We start from the raw sequence: 19,814 nt of genomic DNA on the forward strand, positions 1-19,814 counted from the left end.
ACTCTGCTGGTCACTTGCCACTTCCCTCCCCCAACGATCTCCCAACCATCACTTCCACCCATGCCACGCATGGTCTGGGTGCCCCTGCCTTGTCTGGGTCGTAGACCACCATGGTTAGGTCATCGATGGGGATGCGGGTGGAGGCGTGCTCGTCCACGTAGCCAGTGAAGTTGACTGGAGCCTCTTGGGGGGTGAAGGTGCAGGTTGGGAGGCTGCAGTTGTAAAACTCAGGTTTGTGGTCATTGACGTCTGTCACTCTCAGCTTGACCCATATGCTCACCTTGGCCTCCTGCCCATAGACGTCGGGGTGCACCTCGGTGGCCTGAGAGCAGAGCAGAGGCCGAGAGGCAGAGATCAGAAAACCAGAATTCAGAGAGAGCTGAGATCAAAGGTCAGAGTTTAGAAAGTCAGGGTACAAAGTGGGCAGTGGCCCTCTCACTCACCATGACCTGCACCTGCACCTCCTCATCCTCCTCCAGCAGCTGCTCTCTGTCCAGAGAACCGTTGACCCTGATCACCCCGTCTGGCCCAATGTCGAACCAGCCAGGCCTTGTGGAGTCTGGGAAAAGGCAGCAGGAGCAGCTACTTCCAGTGGCTCTGACAGAGCCCCCACCCCTTCCCTTGCCTCAGCCCCAGCCTGGGGACACCCCATTCTCACTGGAGATGCTGTAGATCACAGGGTCATTGATGCCTCTGTCGCCATCCATGGCCTCCACCTTCAGCACCGAGGTTCCCTGCAAGAAGGCATGGTCAGTGGCCAGACCCTTTCCCCACCTCTTGTCTCCACCCAGACCCCTCCAGTTCCCTGGCACACCTGGGGTGCATCCTCAGGCACAGAGGCCGAGTAAAACTCCCTGACAAACTGGGGGTCCAGGTCTGGCTGATCGATTACAGAGATGGACACGAAGACAGGCGAGGAGCACTGGACGACGATGCTGTTGTTGTACTCGCCGCCTGAGTCCTGCCGGGAGATGGGTCTCCATGAAGCCGGGGCTTCGGGTCCCGATGCCCCCGACCCCGCCTGCGCCTGCACTCACACAGGCCTTCAGCTCCAGCTGATAGAAGGCACTCTTGTTGTTGTAGCTGAGGCTGCCGTTGAGGATGATGGAGCCGTTGGGCAGGATCCCAAAGAGGTACTCACTGCTGTCCGTGCTAGGGATGACCTGAGGCAGAGCACAGTCAGGCCAGGCTCCCCCGGACAGCCCTGTCCCCAGGACCTGCTCTGAGAGACCTGGGGTCGAATCCTGGCTCTGCTCTCGACCTCACCAGGTCACTTAACCTCTCTGAGCCTGGGAAATGGGCTAGATATCGCCTCAGTGGGACGAAAACAGGGTCAAGTGAGCTAAGGTAGGTTCCAGGCATGTAGTGGGCGCTCAGTGATGGGGGCCGTGGCTAGCCAATGTGTCTTCGTGAAACTGGGGTCACACCCGCCACTGTCTGTGTGACCTTGGACAAGACCCTGGACCGCTCTGAGCCTTGATTTCCTCTTCTTTGAAGCCAGGATTGCCGCAGCCACCAGGTGGTGTGACGCTAACCGCGCAAAGACACAGACAGTGCCCCAGGCGAGAGGGTGGGAAGGAGAGTCCGGTCTGCAGCAGGCACCCTCCTTAGGCGGCTGGTCCAGAGGGGGGCCAGAGGAAGGCGTGGGGACCAGGGCTGGGCCGTCGCAGAGCCCCTGCTCCGCAAGGTCCCTGCAGGTTGTGTGGGAGATGCTGCCCCCTGGCGGCCATGAGGAGAGGTGGCGCCCACACTCCCACGTGGACCCGCACACACTTACCTTCTCTATGGAGTACACCACGGCGCCTCCGGCCCCCGTGTCTTTGTCCTTGGCCAGCACAGAGAACACCAGGGAGCCAACCGGCAGGGTCTGTAACAAGGGTTTTGTCACCTCTGAGCTCCAACACATCTCCTCCATGCCCAAGCACATCATGCCCCCTCCTGGAGTTTCAGTGCCCCCAGCTGTACCACGGGGATAGCGATGGACCTTCCAGAACCTGAAACCCAGCATTCCACAGATGTCCCCCTTTCCTTCCCACCTGGGCTGGGCTTCTCGGGGCATCTGGATAGAGGCAGGGAGCAGAGTTCCCCCTTCTCCTCTCCCCACACAGCCTCCCTGAAACCTGAGCTGGCTTCTGATTTGCAGCGCCCCTCAGGACCACCATGAGTGACCATTCCAGAACTCAGGTTGTGCCACTCCCCTGCTTAAACAGCCCTGTGTGTTCTCTGTAGCGTCCATCGGTAGGTTCCACACAGCACCTCGCAGAGCTGGAAGGTTCTTTTGGGAGGCTTTTCCTCTAGGACCTGTCCACACCCTCACTGTTTCTTCACGGTGGCCAAAAAGATCTTTGAAAATCCTGAACCAGGCCACATCAGTCTCGTGCTCAAAACCAACAAGTGGTTCCCGCATTCTGCCCAGAATACGATCCAGACTGCCTCCATGGCCCTCCAGGTTCAGGCCACTGCCCACTTCTCTGACCTTACCTTCTCCTCAGCCTCCTCCCCCCACACACATGAGCTTCCTGGCTATGCCTACAGCACTCCAGGCTGATTCCCACCTCAGAGCCTTTGCAGCTGCTGTTCCCTGCCTGGAATATCCTTTTCCTGGAGCAGCCCATGCTGGCTCCTCAACATTTAGTTCTGCTCAGATGTCACCTACCCAGAGAAGATTTTCCTGACTGGCTCAACTTAAAGCAGGCCCCTCCCCAGTCATGTTTTATGCTCTTCATAGAGCTCATCACCATCTGAAATAATCCTGTTTATTTAATGTTTTGTTGATTAAATGTTTTGTTGTCTGTGCTCTTCATTACAATGTGAGCTAGCGAGGGTGGCGACCAAGTCTGTCTTCACTGGATATCCTCAGCACCAAGGACAGTGCCAGACACACAGTAGGCGCTCAATCAGAGCCTGTTGAAGGGCTGTCTGAACCTCACCAGCCTCAGGTCTGGCCTGGGGGAGGGGGACCCACACCTGTCAGGACTTTGAAGCCACGTAGTAATGAAGATTCAGGAGTGGTGTTGTGTTTGCTGCCCTGGAACCACTGGGAAACCTCCTCCCTGCCTATGCAGTTCAAGTGGGGCTGCTCCTCTTGCTAGAGGGGAAAGCACATGATGCAGACCTAGACAATTGGAGCATTCCATACTCCTCAACTGATGGGCACCTGACCCAAAATGGGCCAATGAGAGTCAGTCCTGGGGGTTTGGCTGGGACCATTGAGAAAGAGACAGTCTGTGTTGCAATTGCAAAGCCGGTGGGATGTGAGCCTGGAGCTGCTGGGGGACACTTTTATCACCATAAGGGAGAACTGCTCGCCCCACCCCAGGATGATGGCAACACGAGAAGCAGAGCTTCTAGGTAGAGAGAAATCTCTTCTTGATGACATGGCTTGAGTACCTGGATCCAGCCATGCCTGAAGTCAGATATACTGTTAAATTTTTCAGAAACATGAGAAAATCAATTCCTTTCCCCCCACCACCCCTGACTATCATAACTTAAAGAATTCCAATCCAGTCTGATAGATTGCAAAATGTTGCTGTAACTATGGTATGTGGGGTTACATGCAACCCCCTGAATTTGGTTCATCAAGCTGCCCTTTCTAGGAGGTGCACTTCCCAATCTTGGATGCCCTGCTGTCTATCTCTGGTCCTTCCCACTCTGAGCAGATCTGTGGGATGTCTGCATCCTACACACACACCCCGTTAAGGCAGATGTTACCTCATTGATTCTGGTGGAGTAGTCTGTGTTCTGGAAAACGGGTGCGTTGTCATTTCTGTCCTCCACGATCACCACCATTTCCTTCCGCACCTGCAAGTGAGAAAGCCCAGGTGAGCCCAGAAAACGTGGGAGCTTGAGAAAACAAATTCAGGAGTATCAGGACGGGAGTGCAAGTTGGTATAGCTTCTCAGGAGAACAATCAGGTGGTGTCTGGGGTGACTTTTTTTAATACATCTTTATTGAAGTATAATTGCTTCACAATGCTGTGTTAGTTTCTGTTGTACAACAAAGTGAATCTGCCATATGCAGACATATATCCCCATATCCCCTCTCTCTTGAGCCTCCCTCCCACCCTCCCTATCCCACCCTTCTAGGTCGTCGCAACGCACCGAGCTGATCTCCCTGTGCTATGCAGCAGCTTCCCACTAGTTATCTATGTCACATTTGGTAATGTATATATGTTGATGCTACTCTCACTTTGCCCCAGCTTCCCCCTCTCCCCTCTGTGTTTATCTGATACCATTTCAAAGGCCAGAAAAGTTGCAAGTACGGTACAAAGAATTCCTGATACTCTTCATCCAGATTTACCCCTTATTTAGTTTTTCTCTCCACAGATTTACTGAACCATTTGGAGAGTATGTTGTGGAAATCATTAGGTCATTAAAAAAAAATCTAAAATGTCCTATTACAAGAATGTTCCTTTTAGCTTTGTTAGCCATAGCGTAAAGCTGTGAACAACCTAAGTGTTGAGGAGACCAGCTGAGCACCATGGAGCTTATAGTCCCCACACTGGGCTATAGACATACAGGAAACAGGAGACTCATGTGCAGACACAGAAGGGACCCCAAAGCCGATTGTTGTTTTCTGGCCGCACCCTGTGGCATGCGGAACATCCCTGACCAGGGATCGAACCCGGGCTCCCTGTAGCGGAAGCACAGAGTCTTAATCACTGGACCACCAGGGAGGTCTTCCAAAGCTGATTGTCAAGTCATCAAGGCAGTTCAAGACCATATATGCAGTAGGATCCCACTTGGATTTCAGAAAACGCACCCAAAACTACCATCTCTCTTCCGTGGATGCATATATCCATGTCAGTGTTTAGCGATGGATAGAAAAGAACACGGTGATGGCAGACACTTCAGGTGGGAGTGGGCTGGGAAGGGTTGCCCAAGGGGACTTGAGCTCTATCTGCACTTTTAAAACTGTTTACAAAGAGAAAATATTTATGAATATCCAAGTCATTAAAATGACTTTTTTAACGGATAGGGTTTGGGGAATAGGTTATAAAAACAAAACCCCCAACTTTCACAGACACAAGACACAGCTGCATAAGTGTGTTATTGAGAAACATGAACACTGAGACCAACCCATCAGCCAAAGGGGTTGAAAGTGATGACCTCAGTGGAGAGAGGGTAGGGAGGTATTTGGCACTTGTTTTTTTATTAATAAGTATATTAATACAAGTTAATAATGTAATTGGGACTTCCCTGGTGGTCCAGTGGTAAAGAATCCACCTTACAATGCAGAGGACGTGGGTTCAATCCCTGGTCAGGGAACTAAGATCCCGCATGCCACGGGGCTACTAAGCCCATGCGCCACAACTACTGAGCTCGCGCCTCAACTAGAGCCCACCTGCTGCAAACTACAGCGCACATGTGCTCTGTAACCCATGCGCCACAACTAGAGAGAAGCCCACACGCCACAACGAATAGCTCGCGTGCCTCAGTGAAGATCCTGCGTGCTGCAACTAACACCCAACGCAGTCAAAAGTAAATAAAAAATAGTACATAAATCTTTTAAAAAATAATAATGTAATTAATGATATACAATAGATATACAAAATACACAAAAGATAAACCATATATTTGTATAAATTAATATAAATTATAATAAATACTAAAATCTTGGTTAATATTGTATGACGAAAAATGGAGAAGTATAATTTCAATAAAAATAAACATTCAATTCATTTTTTGTTAGCTGGGGCTCTCTCTGCTTATTTGCGGTGGGCAGTTAGCGGTGGGCCCTCAGTCCCCTGCTCTCTAATCCCTGGACCTCCCTTCCGGGCCCACTTCTGACTCACTGGATTATTGTGACCGTCGCTCACAGAGATGTTGATGGAAAACAAGTAGAGTGTCTGCAGTGGGCAGAGAGAAGGGAAACAAGGTAAGCCCTGTTCGGGTGCCCACCAGAGCCCTCCCTACCTCCCCAATCCCGCACGAGGCCTTCTCAGATTGCTTCCCTTTACCTCATAGTCCAGAAGGTTGGCCAGCTTCACTTCCCCAGTATTCGGGGTGACATTAAAGAAGTAGGCATAGGAGCCACTAATCCTATAGGTCAGAGGGTCATTTTCCTGGTCCTGAGCTATCAGCCAGAAGACCTCAGTACCTGCAGACGGGACAGGGAATGCACAGGGCCCACGGCCACCTAGTTCAATGCTGGCCTGGCCAAGCTGCCCACGAGGCCCACAAGAATGTCAAACTTCTTTTAAAATTAGAAGGGCCAAGACATGGAAACAACCTAAATGTCTATCAATGGATGAATGGGTAAAGAAGATGTGGTATACATGTACAATGGAATATTTTCAGCCTTGAAAAAAGAATGAAATCTTTCCATTTGTGACAACATGGATGGACCTAGAGGGAATTCTGCTAAGAGAAATAAGTCAAAGGAAAACAAATACTGTATGATCTCACTTACATGTGGGATCTAAAAACAAAAAACCAAGATCATAGATACAGAGAAGATTGGTGGTTGCCAGAGGTGGGGTGCGGAGGACTGAGAAATGGGTGAAGAGGGTCAAAAGGTACACATATCCAGTTATAAAATAAATAAGTCCTGGGGATGTAATGTACAGCATGGTGACTAGAGTTAACAATACTGTATTGGGTATTTGAAAATTATTAAGAGATGAGGTCTTAAAAGCTCTCATCCCAAGGGAAAAAAAAAGCCATCTGTAACTATGTGTGGTAACATATGTTAACTAGACTTATTGTGGTGATCTTTTTGAAATATATACAAATATATCATTATGTTGTACACCTGAAACTAATATAATATTGTATGTCAATTATACCTCATTTTTTCAAACGGTAAAAAAAAAAATCAAAAGGAATAAATGATTATAATCTAGCCCTCAGGATATTTGTCTTTATGCCAATGCAGTATATTAAAGTATATTTTGAATGTATTTTTCTGGAGGGAGAGGCCTACAAAAACAAAAGTGCCAGAACAGTGACATGGTGGTGGGGCCCAGCACCCAGCCTGAGAGTCTCAGAGAACCAGCGTGCCCCCACCCTTGCCCACGACAGCCTTGCAGGGACAGTCTGGGCAGCACATCTGGAGTCTGCTCTTCTTTGACCAAATAGTTCTGGCTCCTCCAGAAACTCCTTAGAAAGCTTGGTCCCTTCCCACCCAGGCCCCCTCCTCCAGGAAGACCATCGGGCTAGAAAGCTGTTAGTATCTACAGTATGTTTCCTCTGTTGTGAGACACACTGTCAATTTAATGACTGCTGGGGTGGGGAGTCACTCTGTGTTAACTGACTATCTCAAATATAAGACACATCCTGATTCAAAAATGTCAAAATGTAAACTGATATGGCCCTTATACCCATACCCATGGGAAGTGAGTGGGGATGTGTAAATCCTTCTCTGTAAACATGTGTTCATGGACACAGAAAGAAGGATCAGGGAGAAAAAGCTTTTTTAAAAGTCTGTCTGAAAAAGAATTAACTGTAACAAATAAATCAATAAGAGCTACAGAAATAAAAGACATATATTAGGTGTCTGTCTTTAAACTCAAATTTGACGTATTTTAAAACGTCTGCCTGACAAAACTAAACTATTATACAGTGTGAGTGTCAAGTAAACAGGTCTTCTGCAGGAAAGAAAGGACAGGGAGTGACTAGAAGGGCAGAGAGGGGGTCGGTGTGCTTCCATGTATATATATTATACCTCAAAATAAAAGGTCTAAACAACATTTTTTAAAAACCTGACTGAAAATGCTTTCTCATCCAAAGAGAGCCATACAATTCATCTCAGAAAGGAAGAAATTGCTCTTCGGATTAAGAAAGCCCAGAGAGGGGCCCTGTGGTTATCGAAGAAAAGACTCTCATTTGGTCTGCCTGAGATCAGACTTGACATTAAAGGGTCACCCAAGAGAATGGAGATCTTGAGGACATTTGGGTTACATATGTTTGTGACATTTGTTTGAAGGTGTGTGTGTGTTTATCCACGACCAAACAGCTATGAAAATATACATAAAATATCATTAACGTGTATATACTACTTGTCTGTTGTATTCACAGATACCAAATAGTTTGACCTCAGCCCAGTCCTCCAGGGAGGATTGTGCCAACTCAGAATGTAATGAGACTATCACCTCCCTCATCCTGGGATCTAAACCTTTATTAATATAACCCTTAGTAGATTTTGCTGTCCTGGCAACCACATGCAAATGGATGTGGCTTTCGTGGCTCTGAAGCCCATCGCCCACCCTTTCTTCGTGTACCTAGACCTGGGTTTCTGGATTCCAAGGCAGACTTTGGATTTCACCTTTGATGCAGTCTCTTGCTTCATCTAGTAGATTTAGATATTTGGGGACCCAATTCTGACACTGCAACAAAGACTGTAAATTGTCCCCCAGTATTCACAGCCCCCTTTCTCTCAGACTAATAGAACCCCAGATTTTGAGCTGTGCACATGGCTAAATAAAATAAAGACCTCATTTCTCCAGTTCCTTTGCAGCTAGGGCATGTGGCTACGTTCTGGCTAATGAGATGTGAGCAGAAGTAACGTGTAAAACCTGGAGCCCTGTCCCTAGGAGAAAGAAATGGGCCCTCTTGGCCCTTCCTTGCCCCCAGCTCTCACTGGAATAGGGCGTGACATGAGCCATCTAGGACCATGTGGATGAGGGCCAGGCCCTAGGGGAGGCAGAACCTGGAAATGGAAGGAGGGTGCCTGATGCCAGAAGCATAGGGCACAGAACAGCCTGATGGAACAGAGCCTCTGACAGCCTGGGCTCACTGCTCTAGATGACTATGTAAGAGAATAGGAAACTTTGACCTTGTTGACAGCTCTGTTATTTGGGGTCTGTTATGTGCAGCTGACCCTGTATCCCAATGAATACAGTCATCTATCATTTCAGCTTCTTCAACCCCCATCCTGCCTGCTGGGAATTTGGCATCCAGTCCCTGTGGCTTCATCCAAAACAATGTTTCATGAACATCATTCACTCCTGTACACTGCCAAGATCATTACCACATCCACATCTCATTGTTTATGACCCTCCTTTTAACTGACTTACTGTTTCATGTAAATACATTTATTTTAAAAGCAAACTAGATGGCTACTGGACGTAGAAAACTCATCTCACTCGCCATAGAGGGAAGGTAACTCTACAAACGAAGACAGCAAAAGTATCAATTTCTGGTGAGATGTGTGCATGAAAGGCTCTGAGCCTAAAGCCTGCTCTCTTTCTGTCTGAAAAAAAAAATAGCAGAGGAGGAAGAGAGATGAACAAGTGAGAGAGGTAGAAGAGAAATAATGTACCAAATGGATACTTTCTCCCTTGGGAAATCAGAAAGACTGAAAGAGATGGGAAATGCGAGGAATGTTCTCTTGGGGTGAGTCTTGATTATTTGGTGCTGTGTGAGGGCCCTCGACCCAAAAGCTGCAAAGGAGAAAACAAACTTCTGGAAAAAACTTCCTTCAGGCCACCTTTGCCCCATGACAAGCCGTGGAGCTGCAGGGATGGCAAGCAAGCCCACAGGGGAGCCCCTGGGGCCCTCTTGTGGGTAAGCGTTTGGTGCAGTCTGAGCACAGGGACAGTTACTCACCCACTGGTAGGTCCTCGGGCAGGGTCACTAATGACATGTTGGACAGGAATGTTGGGGCCATGTTGGCTGACACTGTAGGGACACAGAGTGTTGGAACATCTGGACACCTTCATAAAGACACCCCCATCTGCCCCTGTGGGAGCCCACACCAGTCCCACTGGCCAACTTTCAGTCCAGCTCACCGGCCCAGGACTGGATTCCTCTCCAGGCCTCCCCAGAGCAGCCAAGCCCAGGGCTGGGCCATAGGAGTTGGGTGCTTGCTGATGAAGCAGCATCCCATCCTTCTGGAGGGTTCTGCTGAGGATCCCCAGGTTAGTGATGCCCTGGTGGGGGAGGGGAGGTACCCACCAGACACCATGAGGGCAGGAAGCAAGAAGCAGGACAGCCACGGCCACACCATCACGTCTGGAGGGACCTGGGGGAAGAGGCATCAGGGGAGAGGCACATGAACCCAGGCCTCCCTCCTCTGGTGGACCCTGATCAGTCGGGTCTGAACCCGGCCAACTCACCTCCATCACACAAAAAAAATTCTGCCCATTTGCCAGATGTTCCAGGGGATAGGGAGTTGGGAGGCATGGCAGGGAGGGGCAGGGTAGCTGAGCCTGATCTAGAGCCCCAGCCTGAGACTGACCCTGAACCTGACCCCAGGGTTCAGTGCCCACTGTGTAGCAGGCACGGATCCAAGTATATTACGTGCATAATCTCTTTATTCTTACAACTAGGTGGCTGCTAAGGGGCTTGCCTGAGGCCACACAGAGAGTCAATGGCAAGCCCATGCTCTGAAAACAGGTCTTTTGAACTCCAGAATTCATTCCCTCACCAACTGCACTAACCTGCCTGTTTAGAGTCCAAGCTAATAGCATCCTTCAAAATCAGGGACCTGGAGAGGGACTATGACTTGTCCAGGACCATCCAGAGCCTCTGTGGGGGGGCTCGGTCCTTTGTCCCACTTGCTGACACAATTAATAGCTGCCTTTGCATCCTTTCTCAAAGTGTACTCCATGGAACCCCAGCCCTGTAAGATGTCCCATAACAGAAGGGTTCCCTGGTCAAGTCAGTATGGGAAGGGCATTGTGCTCCTCTTGCTGATTGACAGCTGGGCAGGAACGCTTGGAAAACCTTGCCCTGCCCAGTCTTCTTGGTCATCTTACATTGCAAGCTATCCTTCATCTGGGAAAAGAGGGACTTTGATTCACTGTCATCGACAGATACCTGAACCCCCAAGGCTCTTTCATCCCAAAAGACAATTGTTACCAAAGTAAGAGGGAGAGCAGGATACATTTCGCAAATGCTTCTTGCTCTCTGTCAAGAAAATGTGTTGCGTGCTTGCATGTACATAATCATTCCATAAGACAGGATTTTTATTGCATACTCTTTTGTACCTTTTGGATTTCGTGCTAAGTGAATATATTAAATTTCCAAAGATAAATTAAAGCTATAAAGCACACAAAGGAACACAGCTGCTGCTAAGCACCCTCACTGGGTCCTGGGCAGCTCCCACTCCTGCCCCAGTGAGGCTGAGACAAGCACTGTTTTCCAGAGGAGCCCGGCTCCAAAGCTACGGGAGAACCAAGAAGGAGGGACCCTCACCCACGGTAGACTCCATATGACAGGCCCTCCGAGGGGGATGCGGAATGGCTTCCAGAGCTGAACCTTGACCGTGAAACACATCAGAAACCACAACTCCTCTCCCTCCCACCACCTACCCTTCCTCCTGTGTTCCTGCCTCAGGGATCGCCCATTTCCCCCATCACCCTTGACTCCCCCTCTCCCGAATGTCCCACATCCAATCCCGTCCCTGAACCTCTTACACTTCTCTCCATCCTGCAACAGGCTTCCTCTCTCCCCGGCTCAGCCCTCCTCACGGTCTCCTTCCCTTCCGTCTCTAATCAAGTCCTCTCAACCAAAATTGTCCTTCCTCACTCCCTCTAATCACCTTTCTCCCCTGCTCCAAACTTTTCAGTGACTCCCCATTGCCAAACTGCATACAAAGGCTTCGAACAGACCATCCGGCCCTGCTTCCCTCCCTCACACCTCCCACATCCACAGACCCACTCTGTTTTCCCTCATTTTCCATATGCAGTTCCCTCTTTCTGGAATGCCTTTCCCTGCCTTGCTAGCAGCACCAAGGTCATCTTCTGTCCAGACACTCCTTCAGTGTTCCCACAGGAGGAGTTGGCTCCTGCGCTGGCCTAGAGACCTCACCAGATGCTGCTCAGATCCTAGCCTAACCTCTGTAGCTCTCAGGGCCCATTATCTCTTTGCAGATCAGCCTCTCCCTCCAGACCAGGAGAGATGTGAAGGCAAGGTCCAGGTCTGATTCATCTCTGTGACCCCAGGACAGAGCCCAGGGCTGAGCCCAGGGCAAGCTCAGGGGGCATTTCAGAAATGAATAAATGAGTGTGTCAGTGAATCACTGTAACCCCAGAGGCCTGACGTGGAAAGCCTGAGAGGTGGGGCAGGGTGCAAGGGGTAAACATACGGGCTAGAGAGCCTGAGTGTCAATCCAATGTAATCTTGGGCAAGTAACTTAACCTCTCTAGGCCTCAGTTCCGCCATCTGTAAATTGGGAATAATAACAGCACCTACACTACAGGGTCTGTGTGAGGCTTACACAGTGTCTGGCTCAAAGTATGTTAGCAAAAAAATGTCAGCAACTATTATTATGGAGGAGATAAAAGTCTGTCTTCTGCCCCCCTCATCATTGGGAGCCCCATATTCTGCTCTGGCCAGCCTTGGTCACCTCATAGGCCCCTCTCGGTCAATGTCCCCTAGATAGCCAGAGGGACACTGGCACCAATCTGGCCACCATCCTCTGGGCTTGGCTTGCCTCCACCTGTCCTGAAGTTCCAGCTTTAGTCTTCCCCCTTTAACTCCGAGTTGTCTTTGCCCAACTTTGCCCAGATCTACTGGGGTATCAAGAGGGTTGGTCATTTTAAATATCTGCTGACATTTCCTGAGCACCTACTCTGTGCTGAGTACCCTTATTTATCCATTCATTCCCCTAACAAATACTTATTGGGTGTCCTTGATCCACTATGTGCCAGACCTTGTTCCCAGCACTGGGGAGATACAACAGTAGGTATAACAGTCAAGGTGCTGCCTTCACCAAATTTATGCTCAGTGAATAAGACAGACCCTAAACAAGCAAGGAAAGTACTGTCTAATTGTTTACTGCATTAAGTGCTATGAAGGAAGAGAATGTGGGCATTGCGAGAGTACAGTAAAGGGACACTACTTTAGGCAGTCTGGCAGATAAAGTGGGCTGCAGACTTTTTAAAACTCCTCTCAGCAAGATGTGAGAATTGCTCCCCTTCAATCTGGTGCATTCATCATGTTTTTATTTTCTGTATTTTATGATGATTTGACATTTTGGGGGCTTTGCTGGTCTGGGAAAGGCTGTCCCTATCAGGGCTAGCTAATTCTTAGAGATAACAAGTGATTTGTCTGCAAACACTCCTCTCATGTATAAACCAACCAAATCAAAGCCTGTATTCCCAGCTGCCACCTTTATCAACTCTCACACACCAAACCAATATTCCTGCTGCCTCAAATCTCCCCAGCACCAGGTACTGGATGACTAAGCATGACTCCTATAACCTGCCAAAATTAGTCAAACTATCCAATCCTAAGCCTGCTCAGCTGCTTAACCTGCGGCTTCCTTCCCACCTTCCTTCCCATGGAAAATGCAGTAAGGGCTCTGGGCCCTGCTTTCCCCTCGCTCCTTCTGCCTCCTGACCAAACCTGGTGCTTCCCCATGTGGCCCTGCATGGAGTGGCATGCCCCCTCCTCTAGGGAACTGTGAGTAATAAAATCTTCCTTCAATGGCTTTAGCCTCTCCAGGTCATCACTACATCATCTGCATAAATTAAAAATCCTGGGGAATTCCCTGGCAGTCCAGTGGTTAGGACTCCACACTTTCACTGCCGAGGCCCTGGGTTCAATCCCTCGTTGGGGAACTAAGATCCCACAAGCTGTGCAACGTGGCCAAAAAAAAAAAAACCCACAAAAATGTACAATGGAGAAAAGATGGTCTCTTCAATAACTGGTGCTGGGAAAATTGGACAGCTATATGTAAATATTAAATTAGAAAATTTTCTCATACCATATACAAAAATAAACTCAAAATGGATTAAAGACCTAAATGTAAGACAGGTAAACCATAAACCTCCTAGTAGAAAACATAAGCAGAACACTTTTTGACAAAAATTGTAGCAATATTTTTTTGATCTGCCTCCTAAATCAAAGGAAATAAAAGCAAAAACTAAAAAAAGGGACCTAATTAAACTTAAAAGCTTTTGTGCAGCAAAGGAAAACATCAACAAAACGAAAAGACAACCTACCAAGTAGGAGAAAATATTTGCAAATGATGAAACTGACAAGGGCTCAATATCCAAAATACATAAACAATTCATATAACTCAACATCAATAAAAACAAACAACCTGATTAAAAAATGGGCAGAAGATGTGAATAGATATTTTTCCAAAGAAGACATACAGATGGCCAACAGGCACATGAAAAGATGCTCGATGTTGAGCATCATCAGAGAAATGCAAACCAAAGCCACAATGAGATATAACCTCACACCTGTCAGAACGGCTATCATCAAAAAGAACAGAAATAACAAATACTGATGAGGATGTGGAGAAAAGGGAACCCTTGTACACTGTTGGTGGGAATGTAAATTGGTACAGCCACTATGAAAACAACATGGAGGTTTCTCAAAAAATTAAAAATAGAACTACCATATGACCCAGCAATTCCACTCCCATGTATGTATCTGGAAAAAAATGAACACTAATTCAAAAACATAAATGCACCCCAATGTTCATAGCATCATCATTTACAATTGCCTAGATATGGAAGCAACCTAAGTGTCCACCACACACACACATACATACAGTAGAATACTACTTAGCCATAAAAAAAGAATAAAAATTTGCCACTTGCAACAACATGGGTGGACCTAGAGGTTATTATACTAAGTGAAATAAGTCATACTGTATCATATCATTTATATGTAGAATCTAAAAAATAAAACTAACTAGTGAATATCACAAAAAAGAAACAGGCACAGATATAGAGAACAAACTAGGGCTACCAGTGGGAACAGGGAAGAAAGGGGCAAGACAGGGGTAGGGGATGAAGTACAAACTACTGGGTATAAAATAAATAAGCTAAAAAGATACATTGTACAACACAGGGAATATAGCCAACATTTTATAATAACTAGAAGCGGATTGTAACCTTTAAAGATTGTGAATCACTATGTTGTACACCTGAAACTTATATAATATTGTACAGCAACCATACCTCAAAAAAATAAATAAATAAAAATCCCACAGGTTTTACAGTTAAGACATCTGGGCAGGCCCTGTGAGCGAGCACTGTTATAGGGTCCTTCCAGATTGTACGGACAATACAAGAGATGGCCCCGGGTCAGGTAAGAACCAGGTGTGTTCCAGGAATTGAAAGAGGGGCTGTGTGGCTGGAGCACAGGGACAGAGGGGAGAGGGGTGGGAGATGAGCCTGGAGAAGTAGGCTGGGGCCAGATCATGCTGGGCCCTGTAAGACATGGTGAGGATGGTTAGTTTTATTCTAAGAAAAACAGAATGTCGTTTCAGGGTTTTAAGCAGGGGAGTGACAGGGATTCATTTACTTTTCTTAAAGATCTTTCCAGCTGCTGTGTGCCAGTGGGCTGAAATGGTGGCAGCAGGGCTGGAGAGAAGAGGCGAGAGTAGAGATATATTTTGGAGGCCGGATATTTGGAATTCACATAATTTAATCTCCTTTTGCAGATCAGGGAAACTGGGGCTCAAACTGATCCGCTAAGGATCTCACAGCTAGAAATGAGTGGGATTCAAACACAGTTCTCCAAGCTCAAGGCCCTGGTCTCTCCCATGCACAGAGGGAAGGGTGCAGCCCCACCTTCCGCCAGGACTCCAGCAGGAGAGGAAAAACCCAGTTCAGCTGTGGACTCAAAATCTTTAAAACATGCGCCCTCTTTGACCCAGTAATCTAACTAACCTAAAATAAAGAAACTTTTTGCAGAAAGTTGTTCATCACAAGCGATTATTTCTGACCTTGGAAAATGGAAGTAACCTAAACATGAAACACAAGCAAATGCTTAAGAAAAATGCGGCCGAGCCCTTGACAGAACGTGTGGCAGCCGTTCAACATTGTGGTGATGAACAGTAAGAGCTGCCACGTAAGGAACAGCTACGACGTGCCAGACCCTGGCCCGGGTGCTATGTAACACTCACAAGAGCACTTAAGGGTAAAAGCCATTATACCCACTTTACACATGGGGAGACTAAAGCTCAGAGAGGTGAGGAGCCTTGCTTGAGTTTACAGAGATGAGAAGCTGCAGAGCTGCGCCGGGCAATTCACTGCCCTTCCCTGAGCCTATTTCCTCATCTGTAGAATGGGAATGATACCTCCAATAAGTGATAAGTTGGGGGCGGAGGGGGGGAGGCGGCGAATGAGAATAGAATGCGCCAGCTCGGTGCCTGGCACACAGTAGGTGCTCAGCAAATGCAAATCCCTTCCTTGTGCATCTTGTGGGGCCATCTTCACTTTATGACTGCTACTCCCAGTGCGGTCACCACAGAAACCGCTCCCGTCTCTCCCCTGTGCCCATGATCCTGCCCATGCCCTGAGATTGAGTGTAGAGGTCAAGAACAGGGCAGGGCTGTGTGTGGATGACACCAAGGACTGTATTTCTGGGTCATCACCTGCAGTGGGACTCTAGCCAGTGCCCCTGGGGAAGCGGCTGTGAAAACTGTTGGCTTGCCAAAGTCTCCAAAGATGATAGCTGAGGACAGCCCACATGCTGGACAGCAGGGCTATGCTCAGCCAGGTTGGGAAGTGCAGATGGACCCGCTTCCTGGGAGGAATTAATAAGCCCTCAGGGGCTTCCCTGGTGGCGCAGTGGTTGAGAGTCCACCTACCGATGCAGGGGACGTGGGTTTGTGCCCCGGTCCGGGAAGATCCCGCATGCTGCGGAGCGTCTGGGCCTGTGAGCCGTAGCCGCTAGGCCTGCACGTCCGGAGCCTGTGCTCCGCAACGGGAGAGGTCACATCAGTGAAAGGCCCACGTACCGCAAAAAAAAAAAAAAAAGCCCTCAGTCCTCAGAATCACGTGTGCTGAGCCACAGTCCTCAGTGAGATGACGACTGTGCTGTGGGGATGGCGATGCCATGAGAGGTGCTGGCGTGATGGAGTTGGGGTTCAGAGAGAGCAGTTTGGTTAGGAGTAGGGATGGCAGAGGGCATGGAAGTGGTGATGGCAGTGGGGATGAGGGGGGGTGGACACAACAGTGATGTTCATGATGATGCGGGTGGGGATGCAGATGGAGCTGGTGGTGCTGATGGTTGTGGGGCGGAGATGATGATGGTGGTGGTGGGCTGATAGTGGAGATGCCGATGGAGCTGGGCTCCGGTGATGCTGATAGACTGCTGGCATCCACTGTGTGAGCAAAATCCGGGACACTTAACACTGGCCGGAGGCAGCTAGCCCTGGCACCCCCTTGGGGTGTGATCTTGGACCTAACACCCTCACCTCTTTTGCTCCCTCGCTTCCCCTCCTTTAGAGGTGAATCAGCAGCCATAGGACTATTGGACACTTAAGTGAGCGGCTTCAGGTATGCCAGCCGTGCTCCTCACCAAGTCAAAGTGCAGTAGGGAAGACAGGAGACTCCTGTCCTGGGATCCAGTCCCCAGGGAAAGGGAGCAGGCACGATGGCCGAGTGCTGTGGCTGGAACTTTGCACCCATTACCACTGATTCCTCAGCAAACTGTGGTCCTGGATGGGAAGGGATGCGACCCAATGAGTAATGGGATTGGAACTCAGGGCAGGATGTCTGTGCTCTCTCCTGCCAGGCTTCTGGTTTTCTCTTCCCCTTTGGCCAGACTCTCCCACAGGCCGTGCAGACCCCCCAGGGTCGAGATGGGGGCAGAACAGCCTTAACCACAGGCTTCATTCTGCAGGGTCCCTGAGGCCTCTGCCTCCAGGCCCCCTTCCCCCACCCAGCTCTACCCATCACTCATCAAAGTTTCTTCTGACTGCCCCCTCCCATTCTCATGTGGCCTCAAGAAGCCTGTGACCCTTACTCAGAGCAGCATGATGACCTTTGATGTTCTGTGTGAGGCAAACGGAGTCTTTTACCTGCGTCAAGCCCTCACCATCCCCCGGGGAAGGAAGAGAGGGCTGAGTCCCAGGGAAGCTCAGGCTCCTGTTCAACACGCCACGCCCAGGGCAGAGCCTGGACGCCAACCTGCTGCCTCCCGGTCCAGCGCTCTTTCTCACTGCCTCGCCCCAGCCCTGGGTTTCACGCAATCTTGCCTCCTCCTTGTCACAAAAACTTTTATAAATGCACACTAATTTGATCATAATGAGGCCAAAGTTCTACAGTCAGACATTCATCCTCTGGATGAGGTCACCTGAGAAAAATGCACAGAGTCTGTGTGAGCTGGGGAAGGCTCAGGCTGAACCTGCCCCACCAGTGAGCCTGCCCACGTCACCAGGCTCGGCCACTCCCAAGCTCAAACCTCCGCCATGGCTCCCACTGGCTGCGGAAGCCACTTCCTGTCCCTCCGCTTGGCAAGCTAGGGCCTCACAGCTGCTGGGTCTCTTCCCACACAAGCCGTTCTTCTCCTCCTGTGGCCCATGGGCATTGAACGCTCCTGTTCTCGGTACACAGCCTGTTTTCCTGCCTCCAGACATTTGCATATGTCCTCCCCTCTGCCCAGAACACCTTCCCTAGTCTTCTGCATATGTGCAAATTCTCTCTATCCTCCAAGGCCAGGTCAGGTGTGGAGCCGAATTCAGGCGTTGGTGGCCCCTCCACTGGCCCCTAAGCTCGTGGCACGCCAGCAGGGGCAAGGGACAGAGCGAGCACCAATGAACAAGAAGTGAATGGAGTAAAATAGATAACCAGCAAGGACCTAATGTATAGCACAGGGAACTATACTCAATATTTTGTAATAACCTATAAGGGAAAAAAATCTGAAAAAAGAATATATGTATAACTGAATCACTTTGCTGTACACCTGAAACTAACAACATTGAAAATACTATTAAATAGAAGAAGAAGAAGAAGAAGGAGAAGGAGAAGCAGAAGGAGAAGGAGAAGAGAAGAGGAGAGGAGGGGGAGGGAGAGGGGGAGGAGAAGTGAATGGAGTTGCCCATGGACTATACTGAGGAAGGGACCTGACAGGGCCCAGGCCAGTCCCTTCCCCAGGGCTCCTTCGTGCCAGGCAGCCCTAGGCAGAGGTATGGGAGTGAAGGAGGCATGGCTTTCTCCAGGCCCCAGTACCTGCACAGCTGAGCCCTGGGGCTCTGCTTTGCTCCTCTCTGACTCTCAGTTTGTCTCCTGAAAAATGAGACTACCTACATTCTAGAAATTACAGCTTCTTTCCCCCCAAGCCCCGTCCCCTAAGCTGTCTCTACACTTCCCCTTTCCCAGCCCTCAAAAAGTGCTTGGGAAAGGGTCAAAAAGGATGCAGAGGGCTTCCCTGGTGGCGCAGTGGTTGAGAGTCCGCCTGCCGATGCAGGGGACATGGGTTCGTGCCCCGGTCCAGAAAGATCCCACATGCCGCGGAGCGGCTGGACCCGTGAGCCATGGCCGCTGAGCCTGCGCGTCCAGAGCCCGTGCTCCGCAACGGGAGAGGCCACAACAGTGAGAACCCCGCGTACCGCAAAACAAAAACAAAACAAAACAAAACAAAAGGATGCAGAGGTGAATTAGAGTGGCTCTGGCCCGCACCCCATGAGACATGCAGGCCCTTGGGCCTGTCCCTTTGGGAGGGGCTTGCCCACCCCCTGCGGCAGCCACAGCTCTCAACAGCCCACGGCTCCAAGACTTTCTAGAATTCGGAGGCACTGGGAGTGTGGACCCTAGGACTGCTCAGGGCCTCCAGGAGGGTCAGAGAGGGAGGTGGCCCTCCTCACCCATGGGGCCCCTGCAGGCAGGCTCAGCCACCAGCCACTCCACCACTTCCAACTGACTACAAACTCTCACTTCCACTTTCTCGCCTTCTTGTTTACTTTTCACAGTTGTTTCCCAGCTGTAGGAATTATTATTCTGGGGTCCAGGTGAAGAAACTGAGGCTCAGAGAAGCTCAGAGAGGGATGGTCCAGAGGAAGGGGCAGAGTGTTAGACCCAGACTGGCTCCCAAGCCAGGAGCGCCTGGGCCAGCCTCCATCTGGGCTCCACTTGATGCCACCAGGGCCCTGGGGCCCCTCCAGTCCCATCCCCAGGCTGC

The 19,814-nt window shown here is 49.5% G+C and overlaps 1 protein-coding gene across 1 annotated transcript in view; it reads right to left on the reverse strand.

Annotated features, from left to right (window-relative positions):
• CDHR2 (cadherin related family member 2) overlaps nt 1-19,814 on the reverse strand; it is a gene marked incomplete at its 3' end in the record, with an annotated part of 34,263 nt that overhangs the window by 13,383 nt on the left and 1,066 nt on the right. The window contains 11 exon segments of the mRNA XM_082834865.1: nt 89-322; nt 444-559; nt 659-734; nt 815-961; nt 1,038-1,163; nt 1,778-1,867; nt 3,712-3,801; nt 5,795-5,848; nt 5,960-6,099; nt 9,549-9,620; nt 9,897-9,963. Coding sequence (XP_082690991.1) covers nt 89-322; nt 444-559; nt 659-734; nt 815-961; nt 1,038-1,163; nt 1,778-1,867; nt 3,712-3,801; nt 5,795-5,848; nt 5,960-6,099; nt 9,549-9,620; nt 9,897-9,948 — 1,197 coding nt within the window. The 5' untranslated portion in view covers nt 9,949-9,963.

This window comes from Leucopleurus acutus, assembly GCF_964270905.1.
Source record: "Leucopleurus acutus genome assembly, chromosome: 3".
NCBI lineage: Eukaryota > Metazoa > Chordata > Mammalia > Artiodactyla > Delphinidae > Leucopleurus > Leucopleurus acutus.